Source organism: Euprymna scolopes, chromosome 22, assembly GCF_053919585.1.
Source record: "Euprymna scolopes isolate OS-2025 chromosome 22, ASM5391958v1, whole genome shotgun sequence".
Classification (NCBI taxonomy): Eukaryota; Metazoa; Mollusca; class Cephalopoda; order Sepiida; family Sepiolidae; genus Euprymna; species Euprymna scolopes.
In genome coordinates this window covers 114,431,311-114,454,799 of record NC_136503.1, presented here as the reverse complement: position 1 = coordinate 114,454,799, position 23,489 = coordinate 114,431,311, and the positions used below count along the sequence as shown (strand labels likewise).

At 35.1% G+C, this 23,489-nt stretch overlaps 1 protein-coding gene across 1 annotated transcript in view; it reads right to left on the bottom strand.

The window, feature by feature from the left end:
* The window catches only part of LOC145243669 (uncharacterized), a 49,334-nt gene extending 26,773 nt beyond the window's left edge, over positions 1–22,561 (bottom strand). The window contains exons 1-3 of the mRNA XM_080106716.1: positions 22,516–22,561; positions 9,884–9,951; positions 7,464–7,554 (exon numbers count right to left, since the gene is read on the bottom strand). Coding sequence (XP_079962842.1) covers positions 7,464–7,554; positions 9,884–9,924 — 132 coding nt within the window. The 5' untranslated portion in view covers positions 9,925–9,951; positions 22,516–22,561. The remainder of the gene's footprint in view (positions 1–7,463; positions 7,555–9,883; positions 9,952–22,515) is intronic.
* Positions 22,562–23,489: the final 928 nt, after the last annotated feature.

The window sequence follows — 23,489 nt, the reverse complement described above, 5'->3', positions numbered from 1 at the left end:
GCAATGCTTTATCCATGTTTCTGATGGCTGATTATATTTGAAATCAGACAGGTTAGTGAAGATAGACTTAACGAAAATAAAACATTGCTGTAATGAAATTTTAAAGTAATTAAATCTTAGCCTCCAATAAAGTTATCCAACAAGTTCAATATGCTGCAGTATTATATTCTATGTGTTTTTATTCACTGCATGTTGACTTGATGTTGAAATGATATGTTATATGCATTTAATGACACTTTTCTTTCTCTATGTAACATAGTCATTACATGTCAACACTTGGGACCCACACATTGTGTGCAGACAGTTGCAAGGAAACAAAAACAAGGAAAGAATTCGACACACTTTTTTTTTCAATAAAAACAATAGACATGTATTAACAGGTACTTCCAGAATAATGCCTTGTTCTTGTTCAAAAGTCTTCTCGTACTTCAATGTGCTTAACAAGATTCTGCTGTGATACTCTTTGTCTGGCCATATTTAGGACATGTTTTTCCCTGTAGTTTACGAACCACATGTGTAACATGTCTATTTCTGCTCTCTTGTGTCTTGAATACATCTCGAATCCTCTACATCTCGAACACGTCTTGAATACCTGCTTCTCTGAACACGTGTGCCCTTTTTATTTCTGCTATCACATCTCACAGCCAGCTTGGTCTTTTGCATATGGCTGTTGCTGCTAACCCAACGTCAGTGACTTTGTTGCATTCCCTTCTTCAAGAGAAAGACGTTTTCTGATATTACGCAAGCTCATTCTGGTTCTGCAGTTTTCAAATTCTACTCTTTTCTAATCACTTGCTTCCAAGTTTTCCTTGGCCAGCCAACCTTCATGCAGTGGTTTACACAGAAGGTCCCACATAACCAGCATAATCGATTCATCTTTAGGATAACTTCCATGTTAGGTAAGTGTAGTGCTTTCAGCAAACTTTATGTGTTAGGTTTGGTCAGATTTCATATAAATAAAAATCAGACAAAAATAATAAAAAAAGGAAAATCATTTCAATTCAATAAAATTCAAACTCACTTGTCTGTTTAACAAAAACATCCAATTTTGTTATTCAAAAGTTATGCAATGCAGGTCACAACACATTTAACCTAGACTATTTAACAGCAGCTAGTTTTTAGTTATTTTGTTTTTGATTTTAGAAGGATATGTCTGTCCTCAGCAATTTTTTTTTTAATGAAAGTAGTGATAAAGAAATAAGCCTTTTTCATCATATGAAATTTTGGTTATAGTCAGCTAATGTACTTCCTAATTTCTGGTGTAGTGCTACTGGAAACGGTGACAAGGAAAATCAGTTCCTTCACTTTTATTGTTCTTCAGTATTTCTATTTTGAAGCAGTTAATTGAAATAAAATATGTAAAAAAGACATTACTGAAAAATATACAAAAAAATTACAATTATATAAATAAAAATAACACAACTAGTCTTTATTTGAACTTTTAATAACAAAATTAAAAGAATAAAGGTTTTTATTTTATTTGAAATTTTATAAGAAATATATGTTTATGAAATTATAAAAATAAAAGTTTGTTTTTTTCATTTTAAATATAAAAGTTATTTGAATTTATATAATAAATATATCTTTATGAAATTATAAAAATAAAAGTTTTTTTTTTTTTTCATTTTAAATATAAAAGTTTTTTATTTGAATTTATATAATAAACATTTATGAAAGTATAAAAATAAAATTATTGAAATCAAAATAACAAATAATTTATAGACATGAGAGAAAAAGCGAAGGAACTGATTTGCCGTGTTACCACTTCTGGTAGTGCTATGCCAGAAATTAGGAAGTACATTAGTTGACTATAACAGAAGTTTTTTTTAAAACAATCATGTGATTAAAATAAAATATTTAAATTTTGGAGACCTAAGAAAACATTTTAGAGAGTATATTTGTCAAAAAATTAATGTAGGCAAACAGTTTAAAAAATGAAATTAATTTTCTTAATGGAAGTTACACCTGACCTCTCATTTTTACTTTAATTTAAAGCCAAATTTTCATTCAACTTTCTAATTAGATGCATCATTATTTGTGCAATGGCTTTCTTTAATATTATTCCTATTATTATAGCCATAAAAATATTGCTTGTGTTTTGTAGTTTCACAAGTGCTGTGAAGAATATGGATATTTTATCTTCTATTTTCATGCGGCCCTGTTGGTGGGGCATTAGAATACGCCGACTGCCCCCCTGCAGAGGGTAAAAGTCCCTCAATAGGGGTCCTGGATATGACCTTAAACTATATCCAGTGGTGAGGCCCCAGCTTGTAGGCTTTGGGGAGTGTGGAGCCACCCTTTAACTACCATTGCTCCCAGGTCCACTCTGACCCGGAGTGGTAGTACCTGTTAGGGTCCCAACTATGGGTTAAATAGAAACCGACGTGAAAACAACAAATATACTCTATTAAAAAAATTTTTCTTCAAAATCTTTAGATTCGCCATTAAATAACCCGAAAAGGGTTGATATGCCGTAAAACAACCAACCAACCAACCACCAACCAACCAATCTATTTTCATGTTTCAGAGCGATGTGTGTTGTAATTTCATGATTACACAAGAGGTCGGAAATATAAAAGGACTAGCAGGCAACCCTGCATTGCCTGGTCATAAGATATGCTTAAATATGATATTTTAATTAATGCAGATTACGTATTTATTATTATAGAGATAATTCTCTATCGATTATTATATTGAACCTAATATATAGTAATGGGATTTAAACTATAAAAATATATTTATGACTTGTGTGCCATCAGCTAGAATCAAAACCTACAACTCCCCCCCCCATTCCTTGGCCTTTGAGCCACACACACACACACACACACACACACACACACACACACACATTTATAAGCCATCCCTTTTTTAAAAGATGGAATCGACAAGATTCAAGTAAGCAAGGATGGCCAAATGGTCCACAGAGTTTCATAATTATATAGATAAAAGATAATTGTGAAAAAACGTCTGAATTCACACAATCATACACACATATATTCTTACAATTATAAGAAAATATATTTTACAGGGTGAAGCAATAAAATTGTCACCTAGAAAAGATGACATGATTCCATTTCTGTTTGATCAAAACCATTTTTCTTTTCTTGTTGCAGACCATCTATTAGTTGACCAGTTGTGTACAAATCCCAAGGGCGATAGGAGCCTTCTATCATGTCTGAAAGTGACACAATGTTCAACCAGCAAGATCTCTATTGATCCAAGTTATGACAACAGAACCATTGCCAGCACCCTTAAAATACATTGCTAGATTGCCACAAATAACAGAGACGCGCCCAGGGTGATGAAAACAAAGTTGACTGCCATGGTTATGGTCTTTGGTATGGTTTCAAGTGAGGGCCACCTCACATCTTAGAAGTCGGCTTGAAAGTCAACACCAAAGTGTATCTGGATGTTCTGACAAGTGTGGTGATCTCCTGGTGCAATCAGGTGGCCGCTAGCAGACCCTGGGTGTGGCAGCAGGACGATGCTGACCCACAAGTCCAAAGAGACCCAGGCTTAGCAGCAGAAGCAGTGCTACAACTTTGTACCCTTCTCTTGCTGCTCCTGTCCTCCCCCAACCTGAACCCGTTGGACTACTTTGCTTGGTCGAGAACATCACTAACATGACCTCCCACAACACCAAAACCAGCCTGATCACTGCCATCTGCCGAATATTCACCGAGCTTACACCAGCCATCTGCTGAGTATTTGCCGAGCTCACACCAGCACTTGTGGATAAGGTATTACCTCAATCACTGCATTGATACAGTTCTCGACTGTATTGAGGCAATAATTGAGGCTGAAGGTGGCTACATTGAATAGATGTCAATTCTACAACATAATCAAGTTATCTGAATTGATTTTTTCAATCAAAGTTTTAAAATAAAGCTGTAGTGTGTTATTTTCTTTAGGGCAACACTTTTATTGTTCCACCCTGTATTTTATAAATTATATTTTGAATGGTAACAATCAATGAAAGTGAATCTTTACCTTCAGAGCATGTACATCATTACTTATCATTCCAAAAACCAAAAGATGGAATTAATTCACGCTCATAATTTTGTATTAGGTTTTTATTTTTGCAGATTTTACACATCTACATTTCTTTTTTTTATGCTTTTTATATTCCAAATTTTTTTCATTCCATATAATAAACTTTCTAGCATTTTTTTTATGCAGAACATTCATCCTAAAAAAAATGTTTAGTGGTCTTCTGTTACTCAACGAAACATGTGTAAGATGTACTATAATGAAAATTAAAGCATTTGTATAAAAATAAACAAGTATCCTTTTTCTTCTTTATTCTATTCATCTATGAGCGACTGTTGTTAATATTTGTTTGTCTTGTTTGACTTGTGTCATGGCAGCATCGGCTATATGCACAACAGCAAAATATGCGTAAGACACTTATGTAAAAAAGAAAATATAGACATTGACCTATATTTTTAAAAAAATCATAGTTTTTTTTACTTATTTTTTGTTCATTGAAATGAAACTCAACAATGTGTGTGTGTGTGTGTGTGTGTGTGTGTGTGTGTGTGTGTGTGTGTGAAAGAGAGATGATAATTATGGAAATAATAATCCTACGTAATAGAAAATGAAAACAGAAAATTATTTTAAATATTCAATACATTCAGCATGTCATAACCTTAAAAATATACCATATACTGAAATACGGCATATCGTCTTTTCAAAAAAAAATTATCTGTCATCTAAACTTCATATTTATTAAACTTTCTACTCTAATAGCTTTTTCCTCTCAAACCACTTAACTTTGAAATTGTTTCGCTGACTGGGAAGCCATCAAGGACCTCATCAGGCATGCTCCATGGCAAAATATCTTTTCACTTCCTGCTGAACATTGTGCAAATGAGACCACTGAATGGTTCAAAACTGCAATTGAAGCACATGTTCCTACACGCAAATTTTATAGCAAACCCCACTCTCCCCAATGGTTCACTTCAACTTGTGCAGCTGCCATAGCGCAAAGGCAGCATGCGCACCGCAAATTTAACAGACATAAGTCCAGTTCAAACAGACAGAAGTACATAGAAGCCAGAAATAACTGTAAGAAAGAAATAGCGACAGCTAAGAGAGAATTTACTGAAACCACCCAAAAACGCATAGAAGCACAGAAATTAGGAACTCGAGACTTCTGGAAAATCTACAACAGTGTAGTAAATAATGGGCAATCAACTATTCCCCACTATCCAACAATCATGAGGTTGTTTGCTCGGCAACTGAGAAAGCTAACATGCTTGCCAGATGGTTTGCCTCCAACTCCACACTGGACTCTGCTAACCACCCCCTCCCTGACTTTCTTTTGCAGACAGATGCCACACTAGACGATCTGAAAATCACCCCTACTCAGGTGCATGCTATCATAAGAAAACTTTACACTTCAAAAGCATGTGGACCTGATCTCATCCCGGTTGTGCTATTAAAAAAGTGTGCCGCCGAAGTAGCTCCAGTTCTCTCCAAACTTTACAACAAATGCCTTAATGAATTTTGTTTTCCTGCCTGCTAGAAAACTGCTTCTGTAGTGCCAGTTTTCAAGAATTCTGGTGAAAGAACTGACCCAGTAAATTATCGCCCCATTAGCCTCCTCCCACTTTTCGCCAAAATATTTGAGACCTTAATTAACCAAGCTCTAGTCCATCACCTTGCAGATGCTAAACTTCTGACTGACCAACAATATGGATTTAGGCAAGCCCGTTCCACAGCAGACATCCTAACTGTAATCTCAGAACATACATACCAGTCACTGGACAAAGCAGGGGAGGGTAGAGCAGTAGCTCTAGATATATCTAAAGCTTTTGACAGGGTATGGCATGAGGGTCTTCTCAAGAAAATCAGATCATACGGTATCACTGGTAGAATACATAACATAATTAGATCCTTCTTAGATAAGAGAAAAATCCAGGTTGTCCTTGACAGTCGTACATCTAAACAATATGATATAAATGCGGGAGTGCCTCAGGGGTCTATCCTTGGACCTCTGTTATTCCTAATATTCATAAATGACCTCCCTGACAAAATTGTCTGTAAGATGGGTATGTATGTTGACGACGCCATGCTCTATAACAGACACGGCAGGAAAACAAATGAACACATATCTAAAGAAATAGCAGAAACACTAGAGGAAGACCTCCCATCCGCAGTGGAATGGGGACAAAAATGGATGGTCACTTTCAATGCTGCCAAGACTAAACTTTTTTCCTTCAATAATTACAAGCAACCTTCCCTACCGCCAATAGCAATGGCCAAAGACTCTTTATCTGAGAAGTACATCTTTTAAACTCCTCGGCCTAACATTCACAGGAAACATGAGTTGGAACAATTACATTGAGAACATTGCCAGGACCACTGCGAAGAAGGTGGGTTCTCTCTACCGTGCTAGAAAGTTATTAACGCCTGAAAGTATCCTATACCTCTATAAGGCCACCATTCGTCCATGTATGGAGTAATGTTGTCACATTTGGGCTGGTGCATCTGCTACTAGTCTCTCACTCCTAGACAAGGTTCAAAAGAGATTCGCCAACTTGATAGGTCCTGAACTGTCATCTTAGCTTCAGCCTCTGTCACATCAACGAAATGTTGAATCCCTCTGCTTGTTCTATAAGTACTTTAACAGTGAATGCTCTGACGAACTGCAAGCACTTGTGCCCCCTCGACGTAAATACCCCTGACGAACCCAACAAGCAGTTAAATCCCAACCCTTGACAGTAGAGATCCCTAGATGCAAGAGAGCCTCTACTCCAGTAGTTTCTTCACCATAACAGCTACACTTTGGAATTCCCTTCCGGGTCCCTGCTTCCCTGACTGTACTGACATGCAGAAGTTCAAGTGCAACGTGAACCAACATCTTGCTGCCCAAATCCCTACACAGTACCCCTGATGCTTATGTCCCTGATAGTAGCCCCCTACAACAAAGTGGCAATGTGCCTTGTTTGGGGTGAAAATATAATAAAAAAAATAAAAAAAAACTTCTTGTCTCCCTAACTATATAAAACATGCAATGGTTTAAATGTCATGTGAACAAATTTCCAAGTCATTCTAGTGTGTTAGGGCAGTTAATCAATTTAATTTTCTACAGGAGATAAATCCTGTGCACTTTTTAATTGATTATGTATTGCTTTAAGAGGGCTTATATGGCAGGGATTTGCTACTCAGACTTAGGGATAGTGGTAGGGTTAAAAAAGTTTTTTGGTGGGGAGGGTCACTCAGATTTAGGATTAATGGTAAGATATGTTCAACTCCCCACTTAGGATGCCTCTATAAATCTAGTTCCTAATTACAGTAGCTCATTACATCTCGGTAGCAATATGCCTTGTTTGGAGTAAAAAAAAAGAAATGAATGAATCTGTGTTATGTGTTAAACAATAGGAAGAGGATATAGGAAATGAGGTGTTAGCTCTAGCAATGGAATAGGGAGTACTGAACCTGTAAGTATCATAACTTACTTGACTGGGATAAAGATCAGAGAGGAAGTCTTGAGAGTCTTGCATGGAGTTTTGACTACCACAACCGGAATCCATCTTTTCTTCTGAAAAACTTTTAAACATGAAAGAAAAAAAAAATTAATAAAAAGACAAATATTAAAATAATTCTCTTTCTTTAACACGGAAATGTTTCAGACACAAAAATTAAATCATTATATCGAGTTTAATGTTTAACATTTTATTACACGCTGATATATGCTGGACAACTTTTATAAATTGACTTCCAAACTAACCTATATCTGGTGGAGTCTTTAGTTATCCTTCTCCCTCTCAAATTTATCCTTATTAATTCCACATGTTTTCCTTGACATTCCTTTGCCAACTGACCTTGCTACCTCAACTATTCTACATCTAATAATCCTAGAAGTCTCATTAAAATCCTAGAAAATGACCCTTTAGTCGGTAGTGGAATGGGGTCGTAAGTGGATGGTAACATTTAATGCTACTAAAATTAAGCTTCTTTCCTTTAACAACTACAAAAAAACCTTCTCAATCACTGATTGTCATGGCAAATAACACCCTACCTGAGAGCCCATCCTTCAAACTTCTCCTGCTTAACATTCACAGGCAACATGAATTGGAATAAATACATTGAGAACATTGCCTAGGCTATTGTGAAAAAAGTGGGCTCTCTCTACCATGCTATAAAATTATTTACATCAGAGTGTATCCTATATTTTTACAAAGCCATAATTTGCCCATGCATGAAGTAGTGTTGCCAAATATGGACTCTTGCCTCTACCAATAGTCTCACAAAGTATAAAAAAAAGTCTCCAATCTAATAGGTCCTGCACTATCATCCAAGCTCCGACCCTTGTCCCATCACCACCATGTTGCACCCCTGTGCCTGTTTTACAAGTACTTTAATGGAATGGGCTTTGATGGAATGTGCCCCCTCAATGTACATACTCCCGCTAACCTGACAAGCAACTAAATCTCACCCCTTCACTGTTGAGACCCCTATCTGCTGGAAAACCTTATACTCTAATAGTTTCTTCCCTTAGACTACCAGACTTTGGAATTCTCTTCTGTTTTCTGCTTCCCTGACTGTACTAACATGTAGAAGTTTAAATGTAATGTGAACAGACATCTTGCTGTCCAACTCCCTACAGTCCTCTGTTAGACATAATCCCAAATAGTAATTCCTTATGTTCCAAGTAGCAATACACCTTGTTTGAAGTGAAAAAGAGTAAAAAAAAAAAAAAAAAGACAGATTCGTAGAGAATGGAGAAAAGGTACTTGCTGCTGAACCACCACCACCACCACCACCACCACCACAACATCTATTTTACATGTGTTGGATGGCTTTAAGAAACTGATTTTTAAAGTAACCTATTTCTGGACAAGTCTTTATTCATCCCTCTTTCCTGAAAGTCAGTTTTTATCACTTTCTCCCATGTTTCTATAGAAATGAGACAACGCAATGGAGTTTCATTCTATATTAATAAACAACTTTATTTGTCATTTTCGTTAGTAGCATTAGTAGAAGAGAAAAACAGGTTAGTGTTCTTGAGTAAAGATAGATTTAATATATTGCCAGCTTGTTGAGGAGAGAATAGTTCCGTTTACACATGTTTATAGCTAGTAGTCGTCGGGACAAAGGAAACCGGTTAAAGGAGAAAAAAAGAGCAAGGTCTTCAGTGTATTTAAGTGTTGCAGTGGGTGTGTGAGTGTCAGTGTATTGACGAGAGCAGTCCTTTAGCATGATAAAGAATGTTCGTTTGGGTACTGCACGTGGAAACAAATGGGAGTTAGAAGGTTGCCATGTTAGCTTGTACTCATGTTCGGCCTGGTGCCAAAGCCCCAGGCTAATCTGCTGCCAGCTGAAGCCAGGGAGTAAGAGGAAGAAAGGTTTGTGATTCCAACTTTTATGTACTCGGTCACATGATTGAAAGCTGGCTTGTGATTAGACAAGCCAGGGAGAATATGGATTTCAAATCTCAGACTGTGAGAATTAGCTCCTGCCTGTGATTGTAGCGAGTTTCGGCTACTACATTTCCCTTGGCCTTCTCCTGCGTACTGAACATGCTATTGCAACTGTTCTACATCTACTAACTCGTAGAACTCTTACCCATTCTTTCAACATGACCATACCCTCAAAGTCTATTCTTCTGTATACAAAGTAAAAACTAAAAAAATATATTTTGATGACAACATATCAATAGAGCCATTCTAAAAAAGCATTTCAAAGTAAAGACTATTTTTTTATATCGAGTTTTAAATTAAACTGGAATTACATTAACATGAATCAGAAGGGATTTTTTTCTTTGGTGTATTTGCCTTGACTTCTAAATAGAAAGCAGAAATCAAAATGACGTAAGTTTATTGAATTTAACCAAAGACTATTTAAAAATATACATATTTAATTGATTTTAACTCACCTGGCGAACAAATCTCTAGATTTGATGTGGTTAAGAAGCATTTTGAGATGTTTTCTGGATAACTGAACCTGAAAATAGAAATATTCACATATAGAAAACGCATGTTCATAATAATTATTCCATTTGGTATAATGGCTAAAATATTTGCTAATAGACTAAAAGAGCAGGGTTCAATCCTCAGTTAAGTAATAGCAAAGTCTCCAAAGAGTACTTGATATTTCCTTGTCAGATAAATAGCATTATAAGAATATGTGGTGCAATCCAGGGAAAGTAGTGGTGCCCTCCCCTACATCTTAATGTAGTAATCAAGAAAAAGGGAACTTTGGGATCTATTTAACTATAATCAATTCTCTTCTCGTTTTTTAATCTTTTTTCTCATGATGGTGTTAAACGTCTTCATCCAATATCTCCACAATTTTCTATCACTCACATCTTGATTCATCAATCCCAACTGGCCAATGTATTCAGCCACCAACTGTTTCCAATTCCTTTGTGGATCATGTACCACCGTTAAAATTAATTTCCTTTAATTTCCTGAAGACATCTTTTGCACATAACTGAACAGATTTAACCTTCTACTTTCGATAACTTCCTCCACATCGTACACCTCAACTCTTCGATGGACAAAATTTGTTCTTGCAATCATAAATCTGTCAGTTCATTTCACACCGGCTATCGAATTGGAATCCATAATTAATGTCCCAGAGTCTTCTTAATGATAACAATTTATCTGTTATTAATTTGTGAAGCTTGTTCAATCAACAGCAGTAAATAATTAGTTTTTTTGCAAAAATATCGACTTTTAATTGGATGAGAATCTTAATACAGAAATTTGATCACAGCCAACTGAAAGCACAGGGAATATATATTTTCACACGTTTTAAAAAATAGACGTTGGTATATTGGTGCCATTAGCTGAGAGCTATCTAATTGATACTTAAGCCAAGCCTAAAAAATATTCCATAGTCATCCCGAGGTCTTTCACCTTGCTATCAGCAACAAATCAAGACTGGTCAGTTATTGCTAATCTCATCCCCTGTCCAGCTGCTTTTCATACAAAGATGCTTTTTCTTTTCAAGGTCAAAACAAAACTTTTTTTACTAACAGTGGCTGTATATTCAGTTATTTTTTTCAAATCCATTTTCTGTTGTCAATAAAATTTAATTTATCTTTGAATGGATTGATCTTTTTTTTTTTTTTTTTTTTTTTTTTTTTATTACATTTTCACCCCAAACAAGGCACATTGCCACCTTGGTGTAGGGGGCTACTATCAGGGGAAACATCTACTGGGGTACTATGTAGGGATTAGGGCAGCGAGATGTTGGTTCACGTTGCACTTGAACCTATGCATGTCAGTACAGTTGGGGAAGCAGTGACCCGGAATGGAATTCCAAAGTCTAGCAGTTCTGGGGAAGAAACTACTGGAGTAGAAGGATCTTTTACATCTAGGGATCTCCACAGTGTGAGGGTGGGATTTTGCAGCTTGTCGGGTCTGTCGAGGGTGTTCACGTCGTGGGGGCACAAGTGCTTGCAGTTCCTCAGAGCATTCACCACTACAATACTTGTAGAACAGGCAGATATTGCCTTTCCTTCTCCCAATTTGTATTATTGTTATTATTAAATTAAAGTTTGTTCATTTTTTTTTATCATGTACAAGGAAATTGTAAAATTTAATCCTCCTGAACATATTTAATGATCGAAATACCTTTCAATGTTGTTTACAACATAATTCAGTCAAGATATAGTTCCCCTCCCATACACAATATTTCTATTGAATGCAATGAAGAAATACAAATGTGTTTAGCTGCAAAAATAATTATTCACGAGAATGCACAATAGAAACATAAAATACAAATTTATAAAGTATTTATTGCAGTTGTATATACAGTGACTAATGAGAAGAATTATTTGAATTTCCAAAATGTTAGACTATAGTAGCAAATTTTCATGTGAATGACAAGACTATCGTATAATAATATTTAAGAAAGGGGTTGTTAAAGAAAGGAAAAACAATCCTTTTCTATGAATAAACATTTTATATAAATATATGATTATATATTCCAGGTGTAGGAAATCTACATACTCACCAGCAACTTTTTAGATTTAAACTGAGGTACCTTTGTCTTTCAAATAAGTATGTTTCATGTAAATATTCTACAATACTTTAAAATGTTGAATGAAAATGAATTGCATTTTTTTATTCTATTTTGTTTGTTTTATGTATAAATTATTTTGTGTTCATATACTCTATTGATCTATAAAATCATGTAATCCTATAAAAGTGTGGGATTTTTTTAATGTGGCCTTATGAAATCATGTGGTTATATAAAATTGCAAATTTTTTCAAATGTGACCCTATAAAAATCATATGGTCCTATAAAATTGTTAATTTTATATGTGACCGTATATAATCATGTCATCCTATAAAATTGTTAATTTTTAAATGTAGCCCTCTAAAATTGTGCATTCCTATAAAATTGTTAATTTTTGAATAAGGCACTGGCAATGAAAAGTTTGCTCACCCCTGATATAATGATACACAACTGAGTGCATGTGGCCTGAAGCAAGAACTCTGAATTTGTCTTTTTGTTGAAAGAAATTTTTCACGAAAAACACCCGTCTAGCTGAATCCACTGTGAAAAATTTCCCCCACTCTATATCTGTGCCTAAATCAAAACGCGGATTCCATGAACAAAGCTTCTTTCTTAGAACTGCACGCCTGTGGAACTCTGTTCCGTCTGCCTGCTTTCCTCCGGACTACAACTTGGATGTGTTCAAGTCCAATGTTAACAAATTCCTAATGAACCGCCCCCTTAAGTAAACACTTCAGCAAATCACCACACTAACGTAATGTACTTGCAATAACCCTTATCCCTGAGTGGCTTCCGGGCCTTGATAAGTGGTGATCACTGTGTAAAATGGTTGTAATTTTGCAATCAAAAGGACGTAACTCCCAAAAGAATGACCTACCCTTACACTACCTTAAAAGCATGCGCAAAAAAGAAGTATGTCTACAATTATATAAATGCAACTTTGTCTGTGTGTGTGTGTGTGTGTGTGTGTGTGTGTGTGTGTGTGTGTGTGTGTGTGTGTGTGAGAGTTTGTTCCCTATAGATTCCGAAAGGCTCAACAAATTTTCTTTTAAATTACAGAACTTTAGTATATAAGTCTGGGAGTGATCTTAGTTAAGTTTTGCCTCAGAATACCCCTCAATAATTACTGGTAATCGATAATCAAAACCGTTATTTTAATTTATCTAATATCGGTAAAGCCCTTTTTTCCATGTCATCACTTAGCAACAGTGATAGAACAATTGGCCATGAAAATTCTACTGTTGATAGTGTTTGTTTTTTTAGGGGGGGGGGTTTGCATGATGTGGTCTGTAGGTTCAAACTCCGCACGTAAATTTCTTAATTTTTTTTATTCAACTGCAAAGAATTTTATAACACTTGAAAATTTACATGATTTTTTTGTTTTTTTTTTTGCCATGACATGTTCCAACCCTGCACGTAAATTTCTTAATGTTTTTTTTTTTTTTTGTTAAATGGAAAGAAATTTATATAAAATAATTTTATAAAATAAACAGTAAGTTCTCTAGAGTGCAATATAGAATAACATATATTTTGGATTAAGTTACTGCATGGAGGCAGTTGAAGCTTCCTCCCAGGCGATTTCACGAATTTCAATGACAATAAAAATATAAGAGTATGAAATATTCATTGATCATCATTCAATCCTGGGCAACGTCGGGTCTCCTTGCTATTTACTAGCAAGATAAATAAAAGCTTGTGAGTCAGTTACAGGCTGAAAAGGCTGTCATTAATACCTGCCTGTGTCCTGTTCTCTTTTCTCACAACTTGACATCCACGACATTTCATCTGGTGACGAGAATGAAAAGAATTTCAGGAAAAAATTAAATAATGTCCAGTGGTGGTTTACCAGTTTTCCCAGCCTTCACTGTACATGCTGACCACAAGAAAACCATCATTCGTTGGGAGAAATGGGTAGGCAGGCTAGAAAATCTATTTGTTGCCCTAGACATTGACAATGACAAAAAAGAAAGTGACCTTTCTTCATTACGTGGGGGATGAAGTTTTAACATTTTTCATAACTTTGAACCACTTCAACAACTTACAAAGAAGAACAGATAATGGAGATGGTCAGAAACAGAAAAATTAGTGTTAAACAAACTGAAGGAAGCTTTGACAGAAACTGAAGTCATAGCCTACTTCGACTCAAATAAAGACACCAACATCCTTGTAGATGCAAGCCCAGTTGGGTTAGGTATTATGCTATGCCAGTCATGCCCGTACGGATGTAGAACAGCGATACTCTTAGACTGAAGAAAAGATGTAAGCCGCTGTGTACGCAGCCAAATATTTATTTATATGAAGCAAAGTTCACCATCACCACTGATCACTTCTTGGGATTGAGCACTGGCATCTGTATTTCATGCCTTATCAATACAGTTTGATATATCATCCAGGATAAGATTATCTAAACCTAGCAGATTATCTCATTCACCGTCCATACCATACCATCCAAAAGACAATACAAGCAGAAGCCTACAAAAGACCATACCCAAATCCATCACTGCTGAAGAAGTTAAGAAAGCTACAAAGGAAGACCCCTTTTTACAGAAGGTGAAAGCTGCAGTTGTAGATGGACGATAGAATGACCCCCAACTGTCAAGTTTTCTTTCATTCAAGGATGAACTATCAGTGCATGACACCTTCTTGTGATCCCTTCTAAATTAAGTAAAAGGACAGTTGACATAGCCCATCATACACACTAAGGCATTGTCAAGACAAAGTATCTAATAATATCTCACACTGTAAACCCATACACTCCACTCCTTTCCTAATTGCTCCATGGACTGAAATTTTAGTTGATTTTGCAGGTCCATTTCAGGAGACTATTTGCAAGTTACAATCGATGACTATAGCTGATTCCTTGAAGTGGAAATATTCCACTCACTGTCCACAAAAAAAAAAAAAAGATAAAGGTATCCAACTATTTTAAAATCTGATAATGGCCTGTTTCCGTTTCAGGGCAAGATTTCAGAGACTTTGCTATTTGGTCAGGTTTTAGACACAAAAATTACACCTCTATAGTGTGAGGCAAATGGACAAGATGAGCACTTTATGTATACTTTAAAAAAATATATATACATGCTATCATGGTAGAAGGTCATAATTGGAAAACCCAGTTACCTCACTTCCTAAGGCAATATAGAACCACCTCCATACCACCACAAAAATATCTCCTTTCAAAGTCTGTACTAGCAGAAAAATTGATATTGGTATCCCCAATACCACTGAGATACCAGCGCTAAGGCCAATGCATGACAGCATAGAAAAAAATGATTCCAAATGAAGAGAAAATGAAAGATTATGTGAACAAAAACAAAAATATAAAATTTACACCCCTTTGCCTAGGTGACAAAGTCTTGGTCAGGCAAAAGAAACAAAACAATTTGTCCCCACTGTACAACCTTAAACCATAGTCACAAGAAAAAAGACCAGTATGATAACTGTGCAGAGAGGAAACCACTAAGTGACCAGAAATTCCTCTGTTCAACAAGTAAGCTTGAGCACATCTCAGAAGGAGAAGAGTCTGACTCTGACTCTGAGGGTGAGTACAACCCACACCTGCAAAAATAACACTGGGGAAGACCTACAAACCCAATGGCTGACCAACTTCCGAGACGAAATCCATCATGGAAAAGACTGCCACCAGCCAGACTCAAAGACTTCATAATGAAGTAACACATATACAAATAAAAAAAGAAAACGACAAAGAATTAGAGGTTGTCGTGGTGTGTATTTACTATGGCGGCCATTTGTAAGCAATCTCATATTCGCCGTCTGGTGGCAGACAAGTGGCACTATTGCCCTGTGCTAAAAATAGCAACACCTCGTTTCTTATTTTGAACTGAAGAGAAAGAAACATAAATTCAACTCTTTCTCCAGGAAGCAAAAAGGAATCGAACATAAACACAATAAATTTACATTGAAAACTCTATTTATTGTGATTGATTCAGTGGAAAATTAATTCTATTCATTTGTTTTTTTACAAAAAGTGGCGCCTGTTGTAACAATACTATTTTATGATTACAGCACGTCTGCTGCCAAAGACCATCTATGGCGGAGGGGTGGGGCTTAGAGTCAATTTCGGCGTGCCCAGTTAAAGCTCTCAGCAGGTCTTCAAACAGAAAGTTTTTCCACAGCAATCTCAGAAAGTTTTTCCACAAATAGTCCTTTTCAGGGCTAACCTTCCGAAAGTTTTTCTACCTTCACTGCCTTCACTTTAACTTTAAGACGCCTGCCTACTCCTCCAGCAGCCCTTGATGCTTCCTGCAGCCTTTCATGCCTCCAGCAACCCCTAGTGCCTCCTGCAGCCTTCCTGCTCCCCTCAGCAGCTTTCCACTGCCAGTTGATGTCAGACTACCTACTCCAAAACCTGTCAACATCTGGTTACTCGTTCCAGTACTGGTAGCCATCAAGGTACCCTTTCCAGTGCCAGTAGACATCAGGCTACCTACTCCAGTGCCTGTCAACATTGAAGAACCTATTCCAGTGCCGGTAGCCATCAAGCAACCCTTTCCAGTGCCTGTCGACATCAGGCTATGCACTCCAGAGCCTGTCAACGTCTGGTTACCCATTCCAGTGCCTGTAACTATCAAGCTATTCTTTCCAGAGCCATTCTACATCAGGCTTATGAGTTAGTTACACAGCGAGCAAACTGTTATTAATACCTGCTTGTGTTCTGTTCTATTTTCTCGTAACCTGACACCTGTAAGCGGGGAGCCTTTCAAAATTTCATAGGCTTCCGATAGTTCTTTCTACTTTTTGAAGTTTTATATCAATGTTATGGTAGCTATGTCAACAGGTGACAGGAGAGAGAAAACTCTCTATTCTGTTTATAAACCCTAAAGATCCCAGGATGAAGTGCTAAAACGATCCAGTAGAAATTGCTACACCATTTATTGCGATTGGTCATCGTGTGACCAAACAACCACAGAAGGGTTGTTTTCCAGCAGAGGAAATAGACTTTTTGTCCATTAAAAACAGACAAAAGTTATAACCCATTGACTTAGAATGAGCGCTCTATATGAAAATGATGGTTGAATATGGTTAAATTTGTGCTCATTTTTGCATTAAATAGTAAAACCTATTAACCTCTAACTGTGCATTGAATGGATATCATAATACATAGTTCCCTGCACATTATCATAACAAAGGTCCATATAAAATTTAAGGAAGATTGGCCCAGTAGTTTCCAAGGAAACTTCTACAGTAAATGTAGTATTGTAGTGACTAATCCCTATTAATCCTTAACTGTGCATCAAACAGATACCATAATACTTAGTTTGTTTCACCTTATTGTAACGGTTCATAGAAAATTTTGGCCAGATCAGCCCAGTAGTTTCCTAGAAAAAGTGGAATGGACAGACAGAGAGACAGACCAAGAGAAATATAATATTGATGTTTATCACTGCTACAAGGCTTCCCAGTAATCTTGTCTACATAAACTTTTATCCCCCCCTCTTTTTTTTTTTTTAAATCATTATCTCCAAATTACCAATAATTACAAAGTTTATTTGCATCTAGTTGCCATATTTCACTGGTTTTAATTTCAAGATCCTAATATTTCATAATTTTTCATGCTTTTTTATAGATTCTTTTTGTCAGATGGTCATGCAGTCAAATCTATGAGGAGCTGCATCTTTTTGGTGAAAATTTATAGTCTATTCAGCATGAAATATAAAGTCTCATGGCATTTTAAGTAAAGGTTGGAAGAGAAGAGGAGCTGCACAGACAAAAGAGCAAGCATGTCCGACCATTTATTACTGATCTCGATTTTGATGATGACCTAACATTACTAACTGAGGAAATTGGTCAAGCCCAAGAAGTCCTAAGCCAACTGGAAGAGGAAGCGCAATTGATGGGTTTGTACTGTAATGCCAAGAAAACAGAGATACAGGCCTTCAATCACATTGACCCAATTGCAGTGAAAGCACTTGATGGAACTCTGCTCAAAGTTGTCGAAAACTTCAAGTACCTTGGAGCATGGTCAGAGAGCACTGAAAAAGAGTTTGAAGTAAGAAAAGCACTGGCATGGAGTGTATGTCACAAGTTGAGGAAGATATGGTCATCCACTCTCTCAGAAAAGTTGAAAGTAAGACTCTTTGTTGCCACAGTAGAAGCAGTCCTTCTCTATGCAACTGAAGCATGGACTCTTACAAATGCACTGAAGAGACTGGATGACTGTTACACACAGATGCTCAGTATGGCCCTCAATACCTCATGGAGGAGCCACACAACAAACCAACAGCTTTATGGTGACCTACCACCAGTATCACTGAAAGTACAGCAGAGAAGGATGAGAGTAGCTGGTCACAGCATGAGACACAGCAAAGAGGAAGCCAGCAAGCTAGTTCTCTGGATACCGACAGATGGACACCCAAACTGTGGTAGAAGAAGAATGACCTACATTGATAACCTGCTACAGGACACAGGATTGGAAATTGTTTGGGACTTGCAGACTGTCATGCAATATCAAGAGAACTGAAGAAGTTGTGTATATTATGTGGTGAAGCATCCTGAAAGACGATGGAGATGAGATGAAAGATTGTTTTAATAAATTAATATTGAATCTACATATATAAAAGCAAAAATGTGTGTATGTATGTATGTTCGCTTTTTGTGTATGTCCAAGAAAGGCTTTTTTCCGAGAAGCGATCAATCGACTCACTTCTTAAAACTTTTTATATCACGTTTAAATGATAATATCTACGAGTTAACAATGAGGGTCGCCTGTCTATTTAATTTGCCGGACTTTCAAAAGATAAATATTCCACATATTCGGATCGTCGCATGTTGCTTTCACTTTTCAGTATAAAAACAGTGAAACTGGATTCGAACCGGATGTAAACGTCACCGTCAACTATCCCGCAGTAAAACGATTTGACCTCATTAAAAGCTGCAGAATAGCGTGATGTTTGACATTCACTTTTTAATCCCTCTTACATTGACTATTGCTGTAGTGCAGTTGTTCCAGCTTAGTCTATGGGCCTCAAGGCTCCGGGTTTGAGCTGACCTGTCACCAAGCCTCCTTCCTTATTTTTTTTCTTCCATTTTTAAAATCGCTGTTTTTTATCGTTTTTTTTTTTTAATATTTAAACAGGGTTAAGTTTCCTTTTTGTTCTTCTTTACCCCCCCCCCATGCACACAACTACAAGCACCCGGGCAACGCCGGGTACCCCCGCTACTTCTAAATAAAGCTTTAACAGAACTTGTTAAGATCTTAGTCTTGACACTTGTTCATTTTAACTTTTGATAAAAATTTTTTTGTTTTCATCTTTTAAATTTTTTCACTTAGAAAAGAGGGAGGCAATTCAAAAAGTTCAGGGTTTCTATTACAATTCACAAACGTACAATAAAGTTGTCAAAAAACAAATATATAAAAAAATAAATGTTATCAAAGGCAAGATAAGTTACTTTTCTACCTAACTGGATAAGTTTTTAGTGTTTTTATTTCATGTAAAATATTTACTTGATTCGAAAAACAAGTAACGTTCAACGCTATTGGAGAACAAGAAAAAATGGCCGCGATGTCTCTTTACATCTTTGAAATCTTGATAATCACTTCAAAATAAGAAATAGGTACTTTTACAGCTTAATCAAGACATTAAAAAAATGAAAACATCGAAAAAAAAAAAAGTTTAAATTGTACATAGCCGTTATGGAATAAAGTTGTCTGAAAAAAAATTCCACTTAATTTCAAGTTGTTTTTTTTTTAACAGCTAAAAAAAAAACAATTTGTTATGATACCGAGCAAAAGGTTCTATTTTTAGGAAGAAAAGCTAGTGTTAAAGATGGGGAGGGAGTGTCGGCGCTTTAAATTGAGTTATCTCCCCGTGCGTGTTCAAAAAATTCCATTTGACTTCAATGCGCTCTCATAAGAACGTGTTTTTCCGCTGTCAAAAAAAAAAAAAACTACTCAATCAAATTAAGTAAATTTTTTTTTCAGATCTTCAGTTCAAAACGGATACGTACTTATAACCTTTTTCGATATTTTCATTTTTTTAATGTCTTCATTAAACTGTACAAGTGCTCAGAAATAAAACAATAAATAACACCGTTGGCAATGGATGGGTTTCTACCACAATTTTGTTTTATTTAATTTCTTATTTTGAAGTTTTTGTCGAGACTTAAAAGACATCATAGCCATTTTTTCTTGTTTTTCGGTAGTGCCAAGCAAAAAATTTACCGAAAAACCTTTCAGGCAGCCCAAAAAACAAAAATAAAAATTATCACTTGGTGGCCAGAAAATGGGTACTCATTTTACGTAAAATTTATAAAGAAAAGTGATTTCCCTTTTTAGAAAAAATAATTGCTTCATATCATGAAAACTATTTCTCTGCGCCACTTTTAAATGTTATAATCGGCGGACCTGTACAAGAGTGCCCCCCTCCCAAATACGCTTTATTTTTCTTTCTTTTTTTTTTAAAGCTTTTTTTTTTTTTTTGGTATTTTTTTTAGATTAGGTCCACCTCCACAATTTTCTTTTAAATGACGACTTTTATAAGTTTTCTACTATGCTGAATACGAAAATCGCATTGGAAAGTTGCAGAAATAAGTAGTTATCGAGATATAAAAAGCTGTATTATACATTGTATTCTTTGGCGGCTATCGTTTTTACGCGCGTGCGCGCGGCCATAAACAACTCTACACTCGTAACAAAGATGATCGCCAAAGAATACAATGCATATTACAACTTTTTATATCTCGATAACTAATTATTTCAGCAAAATTTCAAGGCGATTTTCGTATTCAGCATGGCCGAAAACCTTGTAAGTCGTCATTTAAAAGAAAATTGTGGAGGTGGACTTAATCTGAAAATTTACCTTTTTTTTTTTAAACTTTAAACCGTCTTTTTTATGTTTTTTTTTTAAGTGACCTTTTTTTTTAAAGTCATTAAATTTATTTTATCAAATTTTTTTTCTGCTAAAACGATAATTATTGGAAAAAAGATTTTTTTTTTTTTAAGTGGGAGGGGGCGCATTTTTAGGGGGGGCACTATTGTACAGGTCCGCCTGAAATTTATTTGCGGCACCCCGAAAATGTATAAAAGTTGTCATTGTAAAGTGCTTTTTCTTACTTTTTTTTTTTTTTAAGTTCTTACGTATAAAATCTGAAGAAAAACACTTTTTAAATGAGTAAATATGCTAGTATTATCGTCGTTTTTCCAAAATGGTGGCATAACGAAGTTATTAACTAACAAATGGCTTGGCTGGGTTTGTATTACTGTACACACATAGATTCGAAAAAGTTGTCAAAAAACAAATATATAACAAATAAATGTTATCAAAGGCAAGAGAAGTTACTTTTCTACCAAACTGGATATATTTTTCGTGTTTTTATTCAATGTAACATGTTTATTCAGCTCGAAAACCATACAGTGTTTACCGATGTATTGGAACATTCAAGATGGCGTCTGATTCTCTCTTTAACACGGTAAGTGTGGGAAAAGATGTTATAAATAAAAAACCGGATAAAATACTGTTAAAAACTCGCTCAATATATGTTACCGTGACATAGGTTGACATATATTTGGCGGGTTTTTAATAGTATTTTGAATAGTTTTTTATTTATAACACCTTTTTCCAAACTTACGGTGTTAAAGAGGGTGTGAGACGCCATCTTGAATTTTCGAATACATCGGTAAACACTGTATGTTTTTCGAGCTGAATAAACATGTTACATTGAATAAAAACACAAAAAATATATCCAGTTTGGCAGAAAAGTAACTTATCTTGCCTTTGATAACATTTATTTGTTATATATTTGTTTTTTTGACAACTTTTTCGAATCTATGTGTAAACCCAGAAATCCTTCTACATTGAGGCAATTTAAAATTTCGTTCCAATCCAGAACGCCTCTTTTTATGGACCTGAATTTTCACATATTTTTTTTAAACGACCTTGTGTCAAACTTTGTCCTTGTGGGAAGGCAAGTAAGGGGAATGAATGCGATGTATGTACGTGTTTTTTTTTTTTTTTTTTTTTGTGTGTGTGTGTGTGTGTGTGTGTGTGTGTGTGTGTGTGTGTGTGTGTGTGTGTGTTTTGTTGTTGTTTTTTCATATTAATAAAGCATTAAAGCAATACTGAAATAAATTTTAACTCCAAAACGTTCAGCATGTCATAATCTTAGGTCAAGCACAATTTTTATCGCCTTTTCTAACATTCTGTTCCCGACGCTAATCTCAACATTTACTTCTGTAAACCCATCTTATAAACAAGTCACGTAAAGGCGAGAACTACACACGGATAAATGCAATTTTATTAATATACAAACTCAACACAATTTTTAAATAATCGAAATCTTGAATCCAAAAGTAAAACTTAATTTGAAAGTTAATAAAATGTTTATGTAATTAATTTTTTTCCATTGAAAATAATTTTGATTTTTATCTATGTCTACTTTATTTTTATTTATGTCTACTAAAAATACACGAAAATTAAATAAGTTTTCCATAAAATTTTAATGTCTTTTGGGGGACAAATCAGGTTAAAAAAGAAAACACTTTTTAAGTAATAAAATAAAAAAGCAACTATTGAAACTTACTTGATTAAATCTGAACCAAAAATGAAGAGACTTTATTTTAAGAAAACTAAAAATAATAATGGCGCCAAAATAATCAACAAAGCAGACGACAATTTTTTTCTTTATTTTAATAAAATATTTTTCTTTTTAATAAACTGCATTTTTTTTTTTTAATTGCTCGACTTATATAAATGAGATAAAATAATCCAAAAATAATTTGCTGAAAAATATATTTTATAATTCTTTTCACAACAAAAACAACAAAATTAAAATGATAACGCGGTTGTACAATGTACATCTGTGTGTATTTCTCGACCTCTATCCAACTTTGATATTTAGACGTTCTTTTTTTTATTATTATTTTAGAAAAAATGTTTCTTATAAAAGTCGGGTAGGGGTGTGAGAAATATTTTAAATTGAATATTTATTTAAATAAAAAGTGCTTACTGCTTGTAGTTTAGTGATATTTTAAACGAACGCATTTCAGGTGAAAACGTACTTACGTGTCATGTCTAAATTAATATACATTCGAAAAATTACGAAAAATGATCCAGTAGAAAATGTATTAGATGTATTTTTAACAAAAAATCATCTACAATTCCGTTCGGACATTTTTGTGTATAAAAATGGCGGACCATTAATTTAAGTCAAGGGTTATCTTCTTTGTTTGTCATACTGAATTAGCCACATAACTCTTCCACATTAAAACAAACGATAAAACTCGATAAATTCTCTTTTTACTTGTAATTATTTTTCTACTGGATCATTTTCAGTTATTTTGAGCGATGATGGCGTTTTGGGGTATTGTCAAGAATCACACCAACAATTAATATAAATTGTTTATAAATGTTATAAGAAAAAAAAAATTGAGCATGCATATTAAAATGAAAATAAATGAAATATGACAGAATAGATAGGTCACCAGTTAGCAAGTGCTAACTAAAACATAAACACGCTTATGTAAATGAAAAATTGAGAAAACAATTTATAACAAA